The sequence below is a fragment of the Pleuronectes platessa genome, chromosome 12 (genome assembly GCF_947347685.1).
Source record: "Pleuronectes platessa chromosome 12, fPlePla1.1, whole genome shotgun sequence".
NCBI lineage: Eukaryota > Metazoa > Chordata > Actinopteri > Pleuronectiformes > Pleuronectidae > Pleuronectes > Pleuronectes platessa.
The window spans coordinates 20,790,360-20,814,463 of NC_070637.1; the positions used below are offsets into that span (position 1 = coordinate 20,790,360).

At 47.3% G+C, this 24,104-nt stretch overlaps 1 protein-coding gene across 1 annotated transcript; it reads right to left on the reverse strand.

The window, feature by feature from the left end:
• Positions 1-13,776: 13,776 nt before the first annotated feature.
• zbtb18 (zinc finger and BTB domain containing 18) lies at positions 13,777-20,549 on the reverse strand. The gene is made up of 3 exons (XM_053436857.1): positions 20,286-20,549; positions 18,176-18,357; positions 13,777-15,588 (listed from the first exon to the last, which is right to left on the reverse strand). The coding sequence occupies exons 2-3, from the start codon at positions 18,189-18,191 to the stop codon at positions 13,874-13,876; spliced, it is 1,731 nt and encodes a 576-aa protein (XP_053292832.1). The 5' UTR covers positions 18,192-18,357; positions 20,286-20,549; the 3' UTR covers positions 13,777-13,873.
• Positions 20,550-24,104: the final 3,555 nt, after the last annotated feature.

Genomic DNA, 24,104 nt, shown 5'->3' on the forward strand with positions numbered 1-24,104 from the left:
GCAGAGAAACAAACGCTTGTTTCAGTAGTTGTACCTATGTCACAATAATGTAATATTGTACGAGTACTTTTAATGTGGTGAATGGAAATATATAAGATGATTATTAACGCTGCACTCATCAAATTTTGTACATAGATAATTTATGAAATGGATATATGTGAGGTGAAAATATAATCTTAACAATCCCAGAGAGTTATTACCTGACTCTGCATTTTTAGATCATAGACTATTACATGTTTTATCTCATTTATCCTTTATTTGAGCAGGAAGCTCTCAGTGTCCCTCACAGCATCTCCTCTGTCAAAATGGGCTGCAAATGAAATACAAGTTTCATATAAAGATACAAGCAGGCACAGATAACACAAAACACGATACACAACCACAGCTACAGGACGCTACTAACTCCAGGGATCTCTGTCTGTCTCTGTGTGGCCTGGAAGTCTCCAGAATCTTATCGGCTTCAAACTTGCCAAGTGTATTGTTAAGGGCCCGAGGAGGAGCAGTGTGGAATTTGGTACGATTTGGAAACGTTCAATATTAATAAACAAATAAATAAAATATGACGACCAGCGCTTTGTAACAGACAACGTCAACAACTGATTCTGCTGTTCGTGGTCCGAGCTCCACCGGACTGTGAGTAGAGATGTGAGCAGCTCTCTGTGCAGCAGCAGCGGCTTCAGGGTTTTGTGGACTGAGTCTCACGGTCGATTACTTTTACAGTTTCCGAAAGAAAAGTGAAACCAGCTTCGACCACAGGCCCAAACAAACAGCTCCTTCCAAACGGAACGGTTCAGAGCGGACGCTGCACTGGAACCATAAACTAAAAACAAAATAAACTAATCTACCTCCTGATTTCACGACAGTAAACTCCACATACTTGCTTTTACTGAAGCTTTCAACAGTAAACTAATGAGCTTATAAGTTCATATAAGTAATATATGAACTTATAGGTACTTTTCAGAGGGAATTCATGGATCCTTCTGATCCTACACTCCAGTTTGTGTCACAGTTCCCTCCTCGTAGGGTTTGAGGCCCTGAACAGCAGACGTGAGGAACATGGCTCCAGAAGAAAAAAAAGGATTCAATTAATAGCTACACCTGCTTTGCTCGTTCTCATACTTTATACAGAACCAGCAGCGGAGACGCCAACAGGCTAAACACTGTGCATCAACAAACGCTAATCTCAAGGTGACACGTGCTGTGAAGTGTCGCGCTTCTCCAAACGTCCCCGACGAGCGACTGAAGCTTCTGCTTCTGATCCGTCAGAAGGGGAGAGAGGAGGAAGTTAGAGAGGAAGGTGGATGTGAAAGAAAGATATACAGTTTGGGGGTTTTGGAGTTGAAAGATAATTAGAACAGCAGTGAAGGATTCTGCTGCTGATCCCAGAAAAAAACACCTCCGCCAGCTGGGTTCAAAGTCCAGGAGGGAGGAGGGACACGAAGATGGAGAGGAAGAGGAAGAGAGAGAGAGAAAGAGAGAGAGAGAGGGCCACAGGAAGGGGAAGATTTGGGGGATCTATAGCGGAAGAGTGGTGGAGCACACCTTGTTGTGCCATCTGGGCCAACTCCCCCACCACAAACACACATTTCTCCATCCTCCTCCTCTTCCTCCTCCTCCTCCCAGCCCATTAGGACGGAGGATTAAGGTGGTGGTGATGACAGGACGCAGCCGACAGGAGCGTACCTGGCAATACATTTAAACTGTCCAGGGGAGGGAAGCAGGAGGGTGAGGGAGGGAGGCAGGGCACGAGGGAGGAAAGCAAAGGAGAGGTAATAAATGAGATGGATGAGACGGCGAGATCATAACACGACAAACACACACAGACACACACAGACACACACACACACACACCAGGATTGTTGTGACAACAGCAAAAAGAAAGTTTCTCCACCGGCGGTGCAGCCGACTCGTCTTCAAAAAATGGCAGAATGAGCAAGTGAGTGCCAAACAGATGCTGGTGCAACTGCTGCCCCCCCCCCCCCCATCACCACCACCATGCTCTGTACCCCTCACCACCACCACCCCACAGCCAGCCAGCCAGCCGGGGGGGGGGGGGGGGGGGGGGGGGGCACAGCTATGGATGGCGCCCATATGGCCGCAGCTGATGGGGGTGATTGTCGGTATTGTTCACTTTGTCAGCGATCCTGGGGATGCGGGAGAGAACTAATGATAATGCAGAGTGCAGATGTGCTCTGGAGCAGCCCAGTCGTTAAGCAGCAACAGCTTGTGTTTTGTGTGTGTGTGTGTGTGTGTGTGTGTGTGTGTGTGCGTGTGTGTGTGTGAGAGAGAGAGAGAGAGAGAGGGGGGGGAGAGAGAGAGAGAGAGAGAGAGAGAGAGAGAGAGAGAGAGAGAGAGAGAGAGAATGCATGTGCATGGGTGGGTTCCTTGGTCTGTGTGTGTGCATGTGTGTGTGTGTGTGTGTGTGTGCGTGTGTGTGTGTGTGAGAGGGAGAGAGAGAGAGAGAGAGAATGTTTGTGTGTGTGTGTGTGTGTGTCTGTGTGTGTGTGTGTGTGTGTGTGTGTGTGTGAGTTACAACCACAGCTGCTTGCCAGCCTGTTTCCCTTCTTGAGAAGACCTTCTGGAAGACCTACTACACACACACACACACACACACACACACACACACACACACACACACTACACTCACACTCACACACACATGACACATACATGAGCAGTTGTCGGGATATTGAAACGTGGATCTGCCTCGTTCATCCAAACTGATTCCTGTACACTGGAGATCGAACGTCAATAGAACCTTTAAGAAGTGATGGAGCGTTTAACGTTTACATTTCCAGTGAAGCGTGGGCGCCTCCGTCCACCAGCAGCTGTCCGCCTGGATTCCAGAGACACGTCCATCAGTCACCTCACTCAGGGACTCAGGTATCAGTCGCTACTGATCCACAGTGAAATGTTGTGCTTCAGGTGCTGGAGACGAGAACTTCTTTCAGAGTAAGAGCCTGAGGAGCTGCTCAGCTTGGACCCCTCCAGAGGAACCGGTGCGAGAACCCAGCAGGAGATCCTCCACAGGATTCATCGTGAGCAGGTGGGGGGGGGGGTGTTGATGATGATGAGGATTCTAACCTGCAGCTGAAATAAAACAAATACCTCCGGATGAGAAGGCGGAGCCACACATGCAGACGTCAGGGGAGATTCCGGTGCTAAGGGCCCCGCTGCTGTCGGTGTGTTTTAAACAAACACATCTGATCTCAGGATCATTTGTTACCTCCGGCCTACACCTCCTGCTCCACCCCTCACCTGGATCCTGCAGAGGCCTTTCAGTCTGGGCCGGCATGGTGGACACATGTTGTGTGTTCATTGTTTCACATCACATGTTCCACTTTGAGGAGTCCAACAATAAGAAGAAAGGACAATATACAGTTTATTCATGTTGACGAGACTAAAGCAGATGGTTTAGCTGTGTGTGATTTGTTTGCATCGGAGAAGGAGACACAAGGATGACTCCTTCACTCGTTTGGTCTTTCCTCTCCTCTCTTCTCCTGTCGCCTCCTCTCCTCTCCTCCTCTTCTTCTCCCCCTCTTCCCCTCGTTTTACTCTCCTCTCCTAATCTTCCTCTCTTCTTCCTCTCCTTTCCTCTTATTCCTCTCGTCTTACTCTCCTCTCCAACTCTTCCTCACTTCTTACTCTCCTCTCCTCTCCTCCTCTTCCTCTTCTCCCCATTTCTCTTCCTCTCCTCTCCTCCTCTTACTCTCCTCTCCTTTCCTATTCTTCCTCACGTCTTACTCTCCTCTTCCTCTCCTCCTCTTATTCCTCTCGTCTTACTCTCCTCTCCTACTCTTCCTCGCGTCTTACTCTCGTCTCGTCTCGTCTCGTCTCGTCTCGTCTCGTCCTCTTCCTCTTCCTCTTGTGTACTCTCGTCTCCACTCCACCTCTTCCTCTCGTTTTACTCTACTCTCCTCTCCTAATCTTCCTCTCATCTCCTCTTGTTCCTCTCGTCTTACTCTCCTCTCCTCCTCTTCCTCTCGTGTACTCTCGTCTCCACTCCACCTCTTCCTCTCCTCTCCTCCTCTTACTCTCCTCTCCTTTCCTATTCTTCCTCACGTCTTACTCTCCTCTTCCTCTCCTCCTCTTATTCCTCTCGTCTTACTCTCCTCTCCTACTCTTCCTCGCGTCTTACTCTCGTCTCGTCTCGTCTCGTCTCGTCTCGTCTCGTCCTCTTCCTCTTCCTCTTGTGTACTCTCGTCTCCACTCCACCTCTTCCTCTCGTTTTACTCTACTCTCCTCTCCTAATCTTCCTCTCATCTCCTCTTGTTCCTCTCGTCTTACTCTCCTCTCCTCCTCTTCCTCTCGTGTACTCTCGTCTCCACTCCACCTCTTCCTCTCCTCTCCTCCTCTTACTCTCCTCTCCTTTCCTATTCTTCCTCACGTCTTACTCTCCTCTTCCTCTCCTCCTCTTATTCCTCTCGTCTTACTCTCCTCTCCTACTCTTCCTCGCGTCTTACTCTCGTCTCGTCTCGTCTCGTCTCGTCTCGTCTCGTCCTCTTCCTCTTCCTCTTGTGTACTCTCGTCTCCACTCCACCTCTTCCTCTCGTTTTACTCTACTCTCCTCTCCTAATCTTCCTCTCATCTCCTCTTGTTCCTCTCGTCTTACTCTCCTCTCCTCCTCTTCCTCTCGTGTACTCTCGTCTCCACTCCACCTCTTCCTCTCCTCTCCTCCTCTTACTCTCCTCTCCTATTCTTCCTCACATCTTCCTCTCCTCTCCTCTCCTCTCCTCCTCTTCCTCTCCTCTCCTCCTTCTCTACTTCTTCCCCACCATACAGATGGTCCCAAGCTGCCTTCAATAATCCAATGCACAGCCATGCCAGTACCCCCCCGGGCTACACCCCTGATGCTACACCACTCACACATACATTTACAGAGACAGTGCCAGCTCCCTAGGCAGGACCCCTGTCTCTCTGGCCCAGATTGGTTCAGTTTGGTTCAGCATGGAGCAGTAACACTGGCCCTTAGGGCTCTACATGGGCCTACAGGGCCCCAAGTTGGCCTCAAGTAGAGCAGGGGCCACAACGGAAAATAGCTCCGGGGCTTAGTTGTGTTGTCTTTTGATGATGACTATTAGTATTATTACACAAGCTGGAGCGGCCAGATGTTTTCATTTTCATCAATTTAAGCCTGGCCATCGAGAGGAACACGAGAGAGAGAGAGAGGGAGAGAGAGAGAGAGAGAGAGAGAGAGAGAGAGAGAGAGAGAGAGAGAGAGAGAGAGAGAGAGAGAAAGAGAGAGAGAGAGAGAGAGAGAGAGAGAGAGAGAGATGGGAGAAACAAGTGAAAGGTAGAAGAGCAAACAGTGACATGGAACTTGTCACAAGATAAAAGAGATGAAGAGAAAGATGGAGATGGAGACGAGGCCTCTTCAGGAAGAAGCGAGGGATGTGATGGAGGCAGATTGAGAGAGAGAGAGAGATGGAGGGATGGATGGAAAAGAAGACTGGGTACGCAGAGGGAGAGATGGACAGAGTGCGCCGGATTGGGGGGAGGGATGGAAGAATGGATGGAAGGAGGAATGTGACAGATGGGTCGTGCCTGGCCAGAGCTGGGAGGGAGCGGAGAGGTTGGCATCACAGGGTGAGAGAACACACATACACACACATACACACACACACACACACATACACGCACACACACACACACACACAATGACTGCACGCTCACATGCATGTGCGCCAGTTAACTCCCGTCATGCACAGTCTCTGCTGTCAGGAAGCTTTTCGATGTCTCCGCCTCGTGTCAAGAAAACGTCGACCACATGATAAATCGTCAAATAAACGGCGCAGAGGAAATGTTCCGACATATTGTTTGAATAAATTCTTATTTTTCTGTTCCTGCAATCAACTTTCTCACTGGCAGACCGAGACGAGTCGGGATGTCACTTCAGAAATTCCCAAAGTCGTCCCAGAAGTGGATTTGGAGATCCTCTCTGGGATCAGTGTCCTCGGCGTGACCTGGACTTTGAGAGTCTTCATACTGTTGAGTTGCTGGAGGACACAGAACCTCCTCAGGCTGGACTGCTTTTTATTTTCATTTTCATTTCTCCTTTTAAAGAGACAATTCTCATGGATTGATAAAACACTTCTGCATTATTTTAGTCAAGTTCTTAGTTATATGAGTTTCTCTGCCCTCTTATGTTAATGGGATGTGATATTTTACTCATGTGTCACAGCTGTTTATGTCGATATCAGTTATTTGTCATCTTGGTTGTGTGGTTATTTTAATATAAAACTAATAAAGTGTTCATTCCTGTAATTTTGTTTATTGTGTTCTTACCCTTCTATCGTGTTGGGCTTTATCTTTGTCAGTGTATATTTTCCAGTGTGTGTCAGTTACGAGTTTAATCATGTTTTTGCCTCTAAAATGATAAAAACACGAACTGATTGTCATGGAACTCGTTGGAAGGAAGGGACACGAGCCAAGAATGATCCCACTATACGAGGGATATTCTAAAATGCCATAGATCTGGAAAAAAGGGGGCAGATCCAGGAATTCATTATTCATTATATTATCAAGGATTTCCCACGGAATAATTCATGGATCTTGAGAAAAAGAAAAAGATCTTATCATTCCCCAGCAACGGACATTATGATTTCATGATCCACGTTGGTTTGTTGGCTATAAGGCTCGATTTAATTCAAGGGGACGTCAGGGCTCCACTGAGTGACACATCGGTTTCTGTATGGAAATTCACTTTTAAAGTTTAAAGACACGTCTCTGTGTCTATCTGCTCACACACACTTCTTCATATCATTTTTATATTTCACCACATCACACTGTAACCACTTGCATCAGACTACACTGCATGTTGCTACTATTAATATCCCTCAGTATCAGATATTCTTAATGTTTCAATGTGTCAGGCTTTGACACCTTGTTTGGGGTTTCAGGCTATTTACAATTTGTTCCTTTTAAAATAGATTGAACATGACTTCATTCTTCTATTTGGACGCACATGTAATTATATAATTGACTGAATCAGATCAACTCATTCATCATCCGACCGATCGAAGCGTTTAACACAGAATCCAGACGAGATGTCTTCTGTTCTTGTTTCCACATCTTTTTGGTTTTTGCAGCTTTAAGTTACATCCTGATGATTCATTCCAAAGTTTGAAACTTTAAACTTCTGTTAAGTTAAACGTTGTTATAGAACCGACACCTGCAGGTGACAGACACACACACATCGGTCCATGTGTTTGCATCAAATGATGGTGAGAATTGATTTGTTGCAATAGTAAGATACAGCAACAGGGATACGAGCTACTACCCGAAACTGTGTGTGTGCCTGTGTGTGTGTGTGTGTGTGTCGCTTTCATCACTTTATTTCTGCAGGAGGAAAGAAGTGACAGCGAGAATGAACTTCACTCTTCCACATCATCACAGCTGGCTGCTTGCTTGTCGTGTGTGTACATGTGTTTTTGTGGTTTCCTGTGTGTGTGTTTGTGTGTGTGTGTGTGTGTGTGGTGCATACACTTGTATACATCTCAGCAGGCAGGTGCAGCAGATGTCCGACACACACATTCACAAACATGCACACACACGTGCACAGCAACGCCTCTAACATCTACACAGCAGCAGCAGACAGCAGACAGCAGCAGCAGTCCAGCCGGTTGAGTTAGTGACACTAGTGGACTCCTCCCTGCCTGACCCCATCAGGTCAGTATGGACATGATAAAGTGCTGAGTCGTGCACATGTGTCCCGGTGCCAGCAGCTTCCATCAACACCCCGAACACGCCCTGGTGATGCCCCTTATCTGACACACACACAAACACAAACACACAGCTGGGAGAGGATGGCAGAGGAAGTTTAGTTTTTTTGCTTTAACCTTAGAGCCAATTCATTTAGCTCTCCTTCAAATGGACCTTTCTGATTGGACTATTTGTTTTCACTCCATCCCCCCTTTTCCCCCCTTCCTCTCTTTCTCTATTTTCCCCTCACTTATCCCGGGAGTTCGAGGCCCGCTCTCCTTCCATACAAGAATCGCACAAAGAACAAGTACTGTTTAATCCCTGCGTAGCCCAGCCCCTAAAGACACACCAGCTGGAGGCCTTTGTGTGTGTGTGTGTGTGTGTGTGTGTGTGTGTGTGTGTGTGTGTGTGTGTGTGTGTGTGTGCGTGTGTGTGTCTGTGCGTGTGTGCACGCTCATGCTAGATCACAGGTTACATAAACCCGTGATCTCCTTGTGCGTGCACGACCACAGAATGACTTGTCTGAAGTTTTTCTTGCACACGTAGACATAAATACTATACTTTACTATATGAATACTAAATATGCGTAAAGAGGTGTGTGTGGGGGTGGGGGGGGGGGGGTTTGCAGAGGGGGTTATGGGTAAGTAGTATTTTCCTCCTCCCTCCCTCCCTCCCTCCCTCTCACACAGAGACACACAGATACTCAAGTTCGAGTTGTGTCGCCTTTTGTTTTCATGGGGGGGGGGGGGGGGTGCAGTGGCTGGATGGATGGACGGCGAGCTGGGACACTGTGGCTCCCGATGTTCCCAAAAAAAAAAATCCCCCTCCCCCCTTTCTGCCTCCCTCCCTCCCTCCCTCCCTCCCTCCCCAGCCAGTGCAGTGCCACTGTATTGTCTGCTCGCAGGCGGGCCGCTTGTTGCTTGCCTTCTGTCCTGCTGTGCTGAGTGCCTGACAAAGGGACTCTTTTAAATATGCAGACAATCCTCGATCACTTGCACACACACACACACACACACACACACACAGACAGACACACACACATACACACACACGTTTGGGCCTGCTCTCCTCTTTCTCTCCCCGTCAGTTCTTCCGTGGCGAGACCTGGCCTGGGAGTGTTTCCTTTTTTTTCCCACAGAGAATCAACAAGTCTCAGACATGAAAAGATCCAGGAGTTTTTTTTTTTTTCCTCCTCTCAATACTGAGTTATAAGCCTCGAATGAAAGCAGTCGTGTAAAAGGCTAAAAGCTGGAATCCTGTTTGTTGAGGTCTCTGTGACCGAGCTTTGTTCTGACTGTAACTTTAACCAACTGCATTTTTACGCAGAGGAACCTGACATCTTGGAAACAGCCGCGCACAGACAAACTGAAAGTGTCTTTTATTCTCAGGTCCTCAATGGAAACATCTGTCTGGAGCTGATTTTGAAAGTTGCAGCGAAGTTGCGAGGAACCGCTTCCTCAGCCGAACCTGCAGATGTCTGAGAGGAGCCGGGGGCCGGTTCTGAAAATAAAGCGCAACAGTCAAACATCAGGACGCCTGGAGTTCACGAGACACTTCTCTTTAACCCCCCCCCCCCCCCCCCCGTAGGAGAGCCCTCGCTGGCAGCTTGGCAGAGGCCGCTCCCTCACGCGAAGCGGTGGAGTGCAGGGGCCCGGGCCCCAGACAGGAGCCCAAGCTGGTCTCAGCCTCCCAACATGTTGAGCTGGCCCGCCTTGGGCACAGCCAAATGGTTCTGCAGCTGCCCCTTTGTCCCCCTTCCTTAAGTAAACAAAGGACAGAAACAAATTAATGACCTACATTCACAGCAAACCTCGCACGGCCTCCTCGCGCTCACAGAGAGAGAGCAGTTGTCTACAAGCAGATGTTCACTTACAACACTGCAGATTGCAATTAATGATCAGCAGGCAGCGCGTGACCAAAGGACAGAGCTGCTGTTTCTTCAGTTATCACAATGTCTGTCTGGAGTGACGACTGGAATCAGCACCGAGGGCAGGTACTTCAGAATCATGGACCATGTAGAGTGTGGACGGTTTGAAACGTGTAAAACATGTTTGATGATAAGATAAAATACATTTCAAGTAATGCAAACCTCAGAAATGTAAAATAAAACCTTTGAGGAATTCGCAAAGAAAATCTCTGCCGGGGAAATGGACACGGAACTGAAGTCTTTTTAAGTTTCTTAAACCAATAAGTTATTTATCAGACAGAGGACAATGTCATCAAGATTAGTTGTGAGCTTATCGCGTGAGTGTACGTTGGGGGCTTACTGCAGAGACCATCTGGGGCCTAATGAGCTGCTCCTTGGCCTGAGTGCAGGGGCCTTAACTGCATCTGTAAGAGCAGGTTTACTGAGCAGCAAGACATTAGCTAAAGCTGATTTCTTTACTGGAAAACTGGGCTTGAGGAGCTTTGGAGGGTGTGTGTGTGTGTGTTTGTGTGTCTGTGTGTGTGTTGCTGGGGGTTTGGATCCCAACAAGCTGCTGCACATTTTCTGCTGCAGCTGATATAGCAGTTGTGCGGGCACGCAAAAGAATACGGTGACACGACACACACACGCGTACTGCAAGTGTGAAGGCCACCAGCACGGCTCGCTGTTCAGCTCGTCACGTGCACGAATACATGCACACTCTCAACTTCCACCCACATCTCCAGTGAGTGAGGGACGAGAGGATCCGGCCTTTCAGCAACCTGTGTGTGTGTGTGTGTGTATGTGTGTGTTCAACACAAGTTTACACCAAAACTTACATTTGAATATTCAGTGGTTATTCTAATAGCAGTGAAGAAACTGAGAGAGGAAAAGCCGAAACAGAATTTCACACGTGAGATTGAATTTTCAAGATTCTTATAATTTATTGCAGTTTGCACACAATTTTAAAAATGTCAACAACAGCACACCAAAAAATTACAAAACTAAACACAATTAGAATTCACTCCCCTTGAGAAAAAAACAAACAAATAAAAAACAAAAATAAATCAACCCAACTATGATTGTCAAAGCTAAAAATGACTAAATCTGAAAAAGAAACGTAAAAGAAAAGACTTTTTTCTTTTTAATCTCAAGGGAGAGCAAATACATCTCAATCAAAATCTGCTTGTTCCCCCCCCCTCGACAGTGATTGTCCTTTTTCAAAACAAACTCGTCGTTTCACGCCCCCCCATCCCACCCCACCCTCCCCATCTGTCGTTCCATAACCTGTCTATGACATTTGAACATTTCATTTTTATACCATACTTTAAAAAAAACTCCCCCTGCCCCGCCCCTCCCTCCCTCCCTCCCCTGTTTTCAAGTAAGCACAGCAAAAGAAGGAGATGTCTCATCAGGGTGGTTACTTCATAGCATCGTGAGCCGTTGACAACACAACCACAGACTCCACCCTCCACTCACACGTTAATTTAAATAAAATAAAATAAAAATTAGCCCGGACTACAGCAGTTTAAGGCGGTCAAGTACAACCAGAGGAACAGAACGGAACGAGAGAAACAAATAAATAAAACAGCAGTAATGATGAAAACAACAGCAGGATGGAGTGAGCCCATATGCAGAGACGCTGCCAGTGAAGAAATAATTTTTCATGGGAGCAAATTTTAAAAAACGACACAATGCGGTTAAAACTGCCGCAATGTCACCCACACTGTTGCACTGGCAAAGCCTGTAGGTGCCACCAGATGACGGGGCGGCACACACACAGACACCGCACACACGCACACCAGTGTGGGCGTGTACACACACACACACCCACACACGACTGAGTGAGGGGGGAAATGCGGAGCGTTCGCGTTTGGGCATCTCTACGTTGAATGGGTTTGGATTGTATCAACGCTTGACCATTACTCTGAAAAACAAATTGAGGTTTAAAAGTAACAAAATTTAACCGATGTAGCCCAAACACAACATCCACGTACAAAAAACAAAAATCTGATCACATGATCAAAATATGATAAGACATCACTTTCTGACAAATTCAAAAATTCCTTGAATTTATACGTTAACTATTTCTCAATGCTCTACAGTATCAAATACTTCCATAGCGTCAGAAATTGGATTTTGTTTTTTTTAATAAAGGCATCTTTTCAGCAAAAAAATCTGATTTTATGTCTTTTAGCCTAAAAAGGTGCATTCAGGCATGCCATGTCTCTCCTGTCTCTCTCAAAGTCAGGACCAAGTTTGAAGTGGAAAAAACACACACACACACACAGACACACACACGCTCACACACAAACATCTGATCACATTCACGCCGCAGCGTCTAATGCGAGCTGCACCGCGCTGAGCCGAGCGAGTAACTGTACAGAATCGGCACAGCTCAGCACAGCTCAGCTCGACCGCCACACAACCGTGCGACAAAGATATCTGACCCTTCAACTTCCAGTAGAAGAACATCTCTGGTTCATCCTCTCTGCTTCCTGTCTCTCTCTCTCTCTTTCTTTCTCTCTCCGCATCCCTCACACTGTAGCCACCTCAGAGCCACAGACCTGCACTCAGACCTGAAGTAAGTGCCCAGCGAGACGATAAAACCGAGAAACTGCTGTGACGGCATCTTGAGCTGGAGAGGACGGAGAGACGGAAAACCAACATGCAGCGATGGAGAAATGTAACGCCTGAGGAGAAGGAGGAGAAGGAGGAGAAGGAGGAAGTGCTGGGTGGACGCAGTAGGTTGAATTGACTGGTAATAACCGAGTCACATGCTCATAATCACGCATACACACACACACAGGCACACGCACACACACACACACACAGCAGAGAGATCAGTGCATATAGACACAGGCTTCAAATGCTTCATCGTATATCGCTTCAACATCCGAGGGTAACACATTCGGTAACATTCTTCTAGGAGCCGAGCGACAGACCTACAACGAGTAGAAAAACCCAACTTTTCACTGTCAAAGAGTGTAACGTCCACACATTTCCCCCCCGATGCAAAAACCACAACTTAAAAGGTTTTAAGACAAAATCAAATTTTCATGCATTTTTTTTTCCTCCCCAGAATAATATTCAGATTTTTCAACAGACCGCACCCTGGAGTAGTATTCACAAAGAAAAGTAAAAAGAAAAGCCCGTCGTCAAATATTTGATCAATTACAATGTGTACAGTAATACAGCAAATTCACATTTTATTTTTAAAGTATACAGGTTTGGACGTCATGCAACAACAGCAGGTCCCATTACAAAAAAAGTAACAAAATAATAATAATAATCATTAATTTAAAAAAAATGGTAAAGGATTTTAAGTTTTTAAAATTATAGCAGAACAATATACAACAACCTTAAATTAAATTACTTTTTCCAACAAGAGATGTTTTAAAGACTGCCAGCTAGATTTAAGAAACAAAATCTATTAATAACAATAATAATATTAATAATAATAATAATTTTAAAGGTCTTTCTCATTTTTAGAAAATACTTCAAATTGATTAAAAGTGAAAAAAGGAGGCTGTGCATTGCATGAGTGCCATCAGTCTGTCAGTCAGTCAGCCCCCCCCCTGAACACACGACACCAAAGAGCTTAACGAGAGGAGCGGGGAGCGCTTCGCCAACGACACCTCCATGCCAGTAGAAAATAAAATTAATTACACACAAAACTCACTCATACACACGTTCACGCACATCAGGTGACATTTTTTTTGCCAGAGTAGTGCGGGACTGCGCGCACAGACGAACACACACGCACACATTTCTTCAAACTGTGTGTGCGGTGGTATCGACTTGTGTTGATCACAGAACCCGTTTAGTGTATTGTAATGCTTTTTCACTTCAGTGTGTTCGACCTGAACTCCTGCAGTGGTTTGCTGTCTGTGGGACTGGGACCGATACGCTGGCCAGCGTCGGAGTGTTGTTTCTGAGATGAAACACAAACAGAGTGAGAACTCCTCAAAAAAATAAAGGCAAGACATTCTCACTGGGACCCATGTCCGTAGACACAATGAAAACCACCAGACAGAACTTACGCCAAATAAAAATAAGAGTTCAGAATAAAATAGAATAAAAAAAAAAAAAAAATCAGTAGTAACATTTTCATGTGCTATTAAAGTGCAATTGAATGAGATTTTGCGACACACAAGAACATGACTCACTTAAACCCCGAACATCAAACTTCTCTTCACCTCCCCATGGCGCTCTGCCTTTCTCACTCTGCTCTTTCTTTCCCTTTATCCAACCCAGCAGTCTGTTCTACTTCCACAGTTCCTGGGAGCTGTCCTCAATCGCCCAATCCCTGACATTGGGCAGTGCCAGCGGTTCACTCTTTACTGACAACGAGTTGACCAGTTCACAATGGAACTTGCGGATGTGTCGGTAGAGGTCCCCGGACTGCGTGAAGCGCCGCTCGCACCACTTGCAAGCGTGCGGCTTCTCCCGCGTGTGCACCACTGCATGGCGGCTGAGGTTGTGTGAGTACTGGAAGCTCTTGCCGCAGGTGGTGCAGGTGTAGGGTTTCTCACCAGAGTGTGTCCGCTCGTGGCGCTTCAGCGTGTACATGCAGGAGAAGGTCTTGCTGCAGATGGTGCAGGTGGGCACGTTGACGTCTCCGGCGGGCTTGGCGCGGATGCCCTCCTGCTCCCTGAAGTGGGAGCTGAGGTGAAGCTGGAGGATGTGCGGGGAGGGGAAGACCTTGTTACACAGCGGGCACATGAAGATCTGGGTGTGTTGAGCTGACAGCATGTTGGAGACGTAGGGCAGCAGGGCGCTATCCATGCTGGCCACCTCGGCCTGGGCGCGCTCGTGTTCACCTCCCAGTAGGTCCTCGTCATCTCCGGTGGTTGGCTTCTCGTCTCGCTCCAGCTCGGAGGCCAGGGAGGCCTCTCGCAGGGCGGACAGGTGCGCCTCCAGGCCGAGCCGCCGCTGGACGGACAGAGGGCCTCCGACCCCGTGGTGGGTCAGGCCCCCGTTGGCACTGGGAACTGTGGCCTTGGTGATGCCGCTGTGCTCCATTTCATAGTCCGCACCTCCTAGTTCCTCTTCCTCGTCTGAAGCCACGCCTCTCTCTACCTTCACCCTCACAGCCAATGGGCTTTGGAGGCGGTCTGGTGTGGCTGCACCGCTGTAGTAGGATTGGTGGTGGTTACTGTGGTTGCTACTGGGGACAGGCTTCACTGACAGGTCCAGGACACAGTCAGCCACATCATTTGAGACCCTCCTGCCCCTGTGCGCTCCACGAGAGCTCACGGAGCGGTGGGACCTCTGGGAGAGGGATCCAGTGGAGCTGGAGGGGCTTCCGGCCGGAGAGAGCAGCTTCCCTCTCTCCCGAAGACTCTCCGCAGCCTGTGTCACAGCCTCACTGTGACTCTGTGGGCTGGTTGTAGCTAAGGCCGGTGTCGCTGGTCTGTCCGCTGACGGCAGCCTCAGCCACAGCGGTGCACTCTCTGCCTTCACATCCTCCTCTTCATCACTGTGCAGCAGGTCAGCAGTCGCAGGCCGGCCGGTGGAACCGTCTGATAGACTGTCTGCCTTATCAGAGCAGCTGGAGCCACCGTCCTCCTCTCTGCGCGTGCTGTCCGCCTCCGTCGTGGCCTTCTGCTTCAAACGCTTCTTACACACCTTCACAATGTCATACATGTGTAAGTAGCTGGCCGCTGCCAGCACATCCTCCGCGGGAAGGTCCTGGAACTGCAGCTTGCCCTCGTACATGAACTCCAGGAGCAGGGAAAAGGCCGGGGCTGTGACAATGTCGCTGTTGAGATGCACCACATCTCTCTTGTCCAGCTGGTCCTTGTAGAAGAGGTGAAAGTACATGCTGCAGGAGGCCAACACAGCACGGTGCGCACGGAACTGGACATCGCCCACCAGCACCGTGGAGTCGCACAGGAAGCCCTGGTGCCGCTGCTCGCTCAGACACTGGAGTAAATGTCTGCTGTGGTCTGGGAACTCCATCCTGCCGTCCTCATAACCTGCAGCAACACAGAGAAACAGAAGCAGAGTCAGATCTCAGAACATCTCATAAAGGTCTCTGTCGCCATTATGACTTAAGAATTTAAACTAATCTGAATTAGCAGAATTAAGCAGAAATGTAGACAAAAGCTGAATCTATAAAAGAGGATTTAAACGGAGATACATTGAAAACAGATTGAAGTGAAATAAAAAACTAGAATAAGGTAAAATAGATAAATAAATAAATAAACAAGAGATGCTGAAAATAAGCATCAGAAGAAGACACGCAAGCGAAAGAAAACCTTCAGGAGGAGGCAAGTGTAACAGATTTTTTTTTTTTTAATAAATAAAATACATAAAACTCCTAGCAAAAATGCAGCAAAGATACAATATAAATATTTAGAATTTGACTCACAATCACAACAAGAACAGAAATATTTCTGCTCAAATTAAAAGACCTGACGGAGGTTACTGTAAAGTCAGACACCTATTCCCTCTTACAATCACACAAAATCGTTTTATATTAATTATATTATCCTTTCATAAATATATAATAAAAACGAGGCAATTAGGTGTAATTAAAGAATAAAGTCTAATTCAGCCTTTGCCCAGAGAAAGACTCCAGCGACAGATTCTTCCTCTCTGTCTCCGTTCTCTCTCTGAATCTCTCTAACTCCTCTGCCTGCACTCCTGGATTGTCGCTGCTCCTACGCTGGTTATTTTTATTAACCCACTTTGGCCTGGCCTGGCACAGCCCTTTTAGGTAACCGGCTTTCAGCTGCACACACTGTCCTCACGTACACAACACACACACACACACCAGCCTACCTACCAACCACCTCCACAGGCTAAGTCGAGCAGGAAAACTGCCCAATTGAAATAGCACTGTCGAAAAAGAAAACAGCTTGTCCCTTGTTTAACCTGCGAGCGCCGGCTCCGAGTGTGAGTTTAGACGGAGGAGGAAAAAAATATTCTGAAAACTTGCTGCTCTTCTTCAAAGTTTGATTAAAAAGAAATTAACAAAAACTAATTCTGCAAAATTTCAGAAGTCGTTAGCGAGAATGAAATGTGTAAAATCCCACCTGTTAACCGAGTGGATCTCTCCTGCCTGAGAAAATACATCGGCCCCGCTCTGCTCTGTGTTAACCAAAGCAGTTAAATCACCTCATTTAAATGAAGCTACAACAAGAATGTCAGTGTGTGTGAGAGACTGTGTGTCTGTGTGTGTGTGTGTGGTGGGTATGTGTGCGTGTGCTCGCCCTACAGCTCATTCAAACTGCTTTTAATGAGGGGGCTTACGGGGACAAGAGTGTACCACCTCCCACCTCTCCACACCCCCACCCCCTGTCCAGTCAAACTCCTCTTCCACCTCCTCCTCCTCTTCCACGCACTCACCCTCCGTCACTCACACACCACCGTTCCCATCTAAATCTTACAAGAAAAAAAAAACTACACATCCGCCCCATGGTAGAAACTGCCCTCTTCCTCAACCCCCACCACCCCACCCACCACCCAGAAGAGAAGATTTACAATACAATCACTGTAAGTGCCCTGCTCGTCACAGCATCAATCCTAATCCTTAAAGATGTCTAAAAATAAAGACGGCTGTGGCGGCGAGCGGGGAGGGAGCCGTCGGCCGAGGCTCAGGAGGGCAGCCGCCTGTCAACCCGGCCAAACCCGGCCCCGGACCGGCCGGCTCAGGCAGGGGTCTGAGAAAGAGAGAGAGAGAAAGAGAGAGAGAGACACGGAGGGGCAGTGAGGGAGAGGGTGAGGGAGAGGCTGGGACGGCCGGGGAGGGAGGCTTACCCACATCTGATCCAGCTGACGGGGGCCATATGGCAGCTGCTAGCCAGATAAAGAGATTAAGACTAGGAGGGAGTGCGATTACAGCTGTCTAGCCAATTCAGGCAGCTCAAATCTGCAACTTCTAAATTAGTCTCCTCTACTCCAGCCGACAGGAGGGGAGAAAAGTGGGTAGAGCCGACCGCACATGCTTTCAAGTAATTTAACAGCGAGTGAGAAAAAAAAACAGGTTGGATGATTAGGATCAAATGACTGCTCACTATAGTTTTTGCTTAAATCATTAAATCTGTGTTATTTTATTTCTTTAAAAAAAAAAAAAAAAACTCCTTTAAGCGTCTTAAATGAAATTGAACAAATTGCAAAATGAGTGAAAATTGTTGGATTAATGTTTGTTTAAAAAGAAGCACTTTAAATGAAGATTTCCCTTGAATTATAAAGAGAAAACGAAACTCTGACAGATGTAGCTCTGCTCACAAAATAATGTGTCCTCGCTGAAAATGACTGATAAATGTAAATAGCAAACAGAAGACAACGCAACAGCTGAGTTGTAAATGCAGCTCTCCAGACGCCAAACTCAAAAGAAACACAGCGGACTGGAAGACCCGGACAGCAATTACCCCTCAGACAGGCAGCACCAACACGAGTTCACTACAGAGGCACTCACCAGCAGCTTCACACAGCTCTGACACACCGGAGATCCCCACAACAAAACTAAATAACTGCTCCACTACCCCGGACTCTACTCCAAGCACCGGGTCTCATACACACCCATGCACACACACACACAACCACACAAAACAATACCTGCAGCAGAATGCATCAACTTGATTAACTCCACTGTAGCAGAATAGCTGGGCTCTCTGGCTGGCTGGCTGGGAATGGCTGTGTGTGTGTCTCTCTCTCTCTTTCTTCCTTGCTCTTTCTCTTCCTCGCTCGCACTCTCTGAATCAATGAGTGGGTAGAAGAGAAGAAGAAGAAGAGGGAGGCTGGCAAAAAAAAAAAAAACCACGCTGTTCAAACTGCGAGGGACAGATGCAAAGTGGAGGAGATGTTGGAGGGGGAACGAGATACCACCTCCCTCCTCCTCCTTACTGATCGGCAGCCACAAACACACACACACACACACATGCACAGAGCACTAACTCTCCCAGGCTGCCGCTGAGACTCACAATAAAGGACTGGGGAGGGGTGGAGGCGGTGGAGGGATGGAGGAGGAGGAGGAGGTGGGGTGGATGGCAGCCTGTCAGCTGCTCTGACATCATCCTCAGATGGAGATGCTACCTCCAGCTGTGCTCTTTCTACAGCCATATGCTGCCTCCTCTACACTCCTGCCACCAGACTCCTCTTTCATTCTACCAACACCACGCAACTTAGTCTCTTTCTCCCCCATTCTCTCTCTCTCTCTCTCTCTATGTCTGTGGAAAAAAAACACACACACACATGGATCTACTAAATGCACTGGGATGCTTTTTTGTTGAGAGGAAGGAGGAGGAGGGGGGGGGGGGCACAGGAGAGTTTGACTGTGGAGGAGAGGGGGAAATGTGTAAAATACAAACACAGGTTGTGGATTTAAAAAAAACTTTGTGTAGTCTCCGTTGTGAGATGTTTGGAAACCCTCCTCCTCCTCCTGTCTTTCTCTCTCAACTCCAGTATAACCAGGAACAAAAGGCCAACACAGCACATTTGCAATGGACAGACAAACGCAGCTGATATTGTTTTCCACTTGTTCACGGTTCACCGCCGCTGCCTCTTCTTGTATCCCATTCATTCATTCGTCCTTTTACTCATTCATTCATCCATCCACCCACCCACCCCCCCACCCCGACCTCTTCTTTTTGCTCAGATCCTTCGGACAAGTGACAGGAACGAAAATGAAACGCGGAAACAATGGGAGCGAGTCATAAAGAGGGAAACTAATGAGAGCACATCCTAAACAAAACAGACCAACACGCCGCTAATAAGCCGGAGAGAAACTTATTACAGCAGCGGTAATAATTCATCTTCCGTCTATATGGGAAGTGCGCACGTTTATAGAAATTGGAACTACATTTAATTATGTGTCCGAATAAAGTTGGAAACATAACAAAACCATTACCAGGGTGTTAAATTATTATAAGAAAACAAGTAGTTTTAACCTGTGAGGATATTAAAGTGGAGCGTGGCAACATTTTAAAGTTAATAACGCACATTTATTTTGGTAATGAAAAAAGGAGTGAGGCTTAAATGTGCGTGCGCGCTGCTTCGCCTTCAACTTTCGCAATCTTTAATGAGCTTAAAGTAAAAAATTAACCCTGCTTCCAAAGTCGGACACGTCAAACGAACCCGACGTCCACTTCACTCCTCGGGACAGTTTCACTTTTACACCGTGACAGCGTCAACGTCATCGTGAAGTTAACAAAAGCAGCTGAGCACGAATACCTGTTAAACTCCTCCACCATCAACAATGGCTGGTTTGTGTGTGTCTGTGTGTGTGTGTGTGTTCGAGGGGGGACCGAGGAGGAAATGAGCGTAAAACTCAAAGTAAACCGTTGCTGCTGCTGCTGCTGCTGTTGTGTGACGAACCGACAACACAAGAGGACGTGTTAATACGCCATTTGTGACCGGGAGACACAACACAAAAACACACACACATACGGTGACCCACGCAGCTAGCTACATTGCGACCATTGCTAACAAAAGTAACACGACAACATGGGGGCTATCTACAGTTGTTGGGAAGGCCCACGGTGCTATGACAACAGCTGCTAAAACACCGCAGCTAACATGGCAACTCTTCGTGCGTGGACACACAACACGGACACACAACACGGCCATGCTAAGGGACGGTTTAGCCACTTTTCTCCCCCCCCGTCCCTCCCGGAACCCACCCTCCCTCCCGGAGCCTGGACTCCCGGTTGTTGGAGGCAGCACTTACAGACAACACGGTCCGACGTCTTCCTCCCGGCGTCCTGGCGTCCGGTCCAGCCTCCGCGTTAACCCCGCCGCCGCCGCCGGTGTGTCCGTCCAGCCGGAGACCGAACTAGATCGACTTTGGACTAATTTCCATAACAGGGCTGTGAAAGGAGGAGGCGAAGGCGAGGAGGAGCGGGCGAGCTGAGGGGGGACGAGGGGAGTCGGAGCACTCTGCGGCGGCCAGATGTTTCCGAGCTGTTGCTGCTGCTGCTCCACTCGGGGCTGGGAGAGGAGTTGAGTGGCACCGCGCGGAAGCCAATGGTGCTGCCGGCGAGGAGGAGGCAAGTGACGGCGAACTGGAAGCGGCCCTCCTCACAGGGAGAGACAGAGAGGAGGGGAGGAGGGACAGGAGGAGGAGGAGGAGGAGGAGAGGAGAAGAGAGGAGGAGGGAGGGGGGAGTCTTCTTCTTCTTCTCTCCGTCGGCGAAGGTTGACAACACAACAACAGCAGCAGGAGCAGGAGGAGCAGCAGCGGCGGAGCTCACACACACACACACACACACACACACACACTCACAGTGAGGAGGTGGAAGGAGGAGGAGAAGAAGGAGAAGAAGGAGAAGAAGCTGGGCCAAACCAACTGGTTCCGCGAGGTGGACTGGCGCAGCGAGAGCGCCGCGGTGCCGCCTGGGTACTGTAGTCCAGCCGGAGCAGGCGGTGGGGGGGGGGGGGGGGGGGGGGCGGGGCGGGGCTTGTGCGAGCAGGTGCACCACCTTGACAGGAAGAAGAGAACACGTTGTTTCACAGGAGGACAGGAAGGAGCCCGGGGTTTAAAGGGAGAGTTCACCTGGAAGTGAAATCCACTCGTTATCTACTCACCACTGTGCAGGGGGGGGGGGGGGGGGGGGGTTTCAGGAGTAAACAGCGTCGCAGCCAAATCCAATCCAACTGAGGTAACTGGTAACGGAAACATAAATAACCTCCCTGAGTCTGTCCTGAAAAAGTGATCCCTCACTTGTGACCCCTAACTCTCCTAATTTTCTTATTAATGGCTTACCAACATGAATAGCTACATTATTACTGAATAGAAACACATATATATGTTATCACAAAATATTGATTAATAAAATATTTATTAACAAGGTGCAATAATGCTATGGAGCAGAATGAAGTGAATAAAAACAGGTTTTACCATCAGTATTTTTTACATTTACAGTTTTGTTCTTTCTGCAATTGTACTACCTTCAATTCTGCACGTGCACAAACACTGACTCAAACTCCATTCATGAGTTAAGCGTGTAAAATAGTTAAGCTTGTGCTCTAACAAGTCATAAAAGTTAAGTGCTGTAAAAGCAGCTCTTTTCCAGGAGATAAGTGGTCAAACAGTCCATCGGAGAGGTCTCACTAACGACTTAAAGAGTTAATTAGAATCAGTCGAGCACGAACCTCCACCAAGGTCCAATGGTCTCCTTAAATTCAATCAGGCCGCCCCAAACTGCTCACAAATATCATTCCCCTAAACCTGCCGGATTTTCTTTTACATCTATACCAATGAATTATTTCCTGATTCAACCAACGACAAAAAGACCTATGCCACGATGTTAAAGAGAGTGAGATCCTTCTCAATCCTATAATACCCGTTGATTAGTTTAACAAACAAACCAACTGCCAGAGGTGAAAAAGTGGTCGTGCCACAAACCTGGCAACCCATGATTGGTAACAACTTCTTGAATTTGATTCTTTTTCTTTTTCATTTTCTTGGCAGGACAAAACATGCGAGAGACACTTGGGGTCAACCTTTGAGTTCTATTTCTTTTTACATCTTATAGATTCAATTATTGATGAGAAAATGTGAGAAAACCCCGCAGACACACTGAGGATAACCTTCCTCTAGCCTCGCTACACGTCTCAATGGTGACACTGAGTATACTTTATATGCATGGCTGCCTTCAGTTTGTGATGCGCTGTCAGTTTCCCAGTCTCGGCTCTACAAGTGAAAAAGGACAAATCCTCTGTGACAACGTCTGTGGATGCAGCGAAAAGTGCAGTCGAAGGAAACGAGCCTGTTTTGTCAGAGTAGAGGAAGACATGTTGATTTACTGCAGCTTAAGATGAATTACCAGCATTAACAAATCTCTAAAGTTCCCACAGTGAGTTTAGGAGGCTTCTTATGAATGAAACAGGTTCCTGTACCCACTGAGAGTCTGATTAGCACTTTTCTAGGAGAAAAGAAATAAGTCAACAAGGTGCACCAAATTCCTTACGCTCTTTGAAGCCAGTTCCCTAAAAATGCCTGTTTTTCAAGATCCAAGAATGAATCACTGGGAAAATGGAGAAAAACTTTGAGAAACTACAAGAAAGACACAAAAAAAAAGTGATTCCCCCGATCCGCCCTCTGAAAACAAACAAACAAACTGCCAGGGGTGAAACCATTGCCTCCTTGGCGGAGGGGATAAACAGGTTGTTAAATGTATTCACAGCATACTGCTCCAAACCCTTCACTGCCAAACAAGTCTCCCAAAAAAATCTGATCATGCTGTCGTCTTCACAGTTTATCTACAGCTTCATGTGAGATCCTATTTTTCTCATACATCTGCTTGTGGTTGATTTTAATACGTATTTGACGAAAGAATGTGATTTGCAGAGCAGCAGAGCAGCAGAGCTGGAGACGTTTAGGTTGTACATTTCCTACGTGACTTCCAAGGGAAGACAACGGAAAATCTAGGACACGGAGCAACCTCAGCAGCAGTTTCTCTTTGTCCAGAAAAAAACTGAAAGAATAGGCAGCTTGTTTCACCATTTTCAGGAAAGACACGATCAAGAGCTCAAACCACGGCACACTCTAATTGAAGAGGTCCCAGAAACACATGAACATCAAGTTAATTGAAAGTAAATTATTCCTAGGGGGGGAGGTGGTCAGAAAATACATAAATCATTTATTCAAATTAAACTACCTTCACTCCTAAGATAATTTCTAAGAATTTTAAATGATTGCTCTCAGATGTGGGTCACTGGGACAAAAACCTTTCTCAAACGTCTGTCATGGGAGCCTTGACGTGAAAAAAAAAAGAAAAAAAAAGTTGGGCCGCTGTGGTTGCCTGAGTGAGTCTGTGGGCCGATTTGCATCCAGTAAACCTGTCCCAGTAAACTAATTGGCGTTACTAATAGGTGGCTGGATGAACTGTAGCCCTGTATGGTAATGAATTCACACGATCCGGTGTCATAGCTGAAGGACTTGTTAAAATGCAAATGAATGATGACCCTGTTATGTGTCTATCAATTTAGGCATCCGCGTTATTAGCGCAGCACAATGAGCCCCTTGTTCGTGCACGAAAATACAATTAGGCCCACAGGCAGCAAACGGTTCCACCGAACAGAAAATTGGATTTAAGGACAGGCTTTCAGAACTACTACCTAATTTCAGTAATAAACATAAAGCGGCCGCAACCACTTTGAGGGTAATTGTAGATCTCCCTGAATATTAAGTTCTTTTTTTGGAGTGATTTTCTTTCATTGTGCACGTCGACGTGATGTGAGGAGGAATGTGCAGCTGCAATGTGCAGGATGATGTAAAGAGAAAGATGCATCTCTGATAGCCTTGAATGTACAGTATGTATTATTGAATGTGTCTGTGAATACCACAAGAGACGACGATGCAATTTTCTAATCTTCTTCCCCTGCTCCTGTGTTGCCCCTCTCTGATCCACATATTGTTCTGCCACTGACAGAAACCAGAATACAGCCTGCTGTGTGTATGTGTGTGTGTGTGTGTGTGCATGTGTATGTGTGAGTGTCTGTGTGTGTGTGTCTGTGAGCATGTGTCTGTGTGTGTGAGGCAAAAA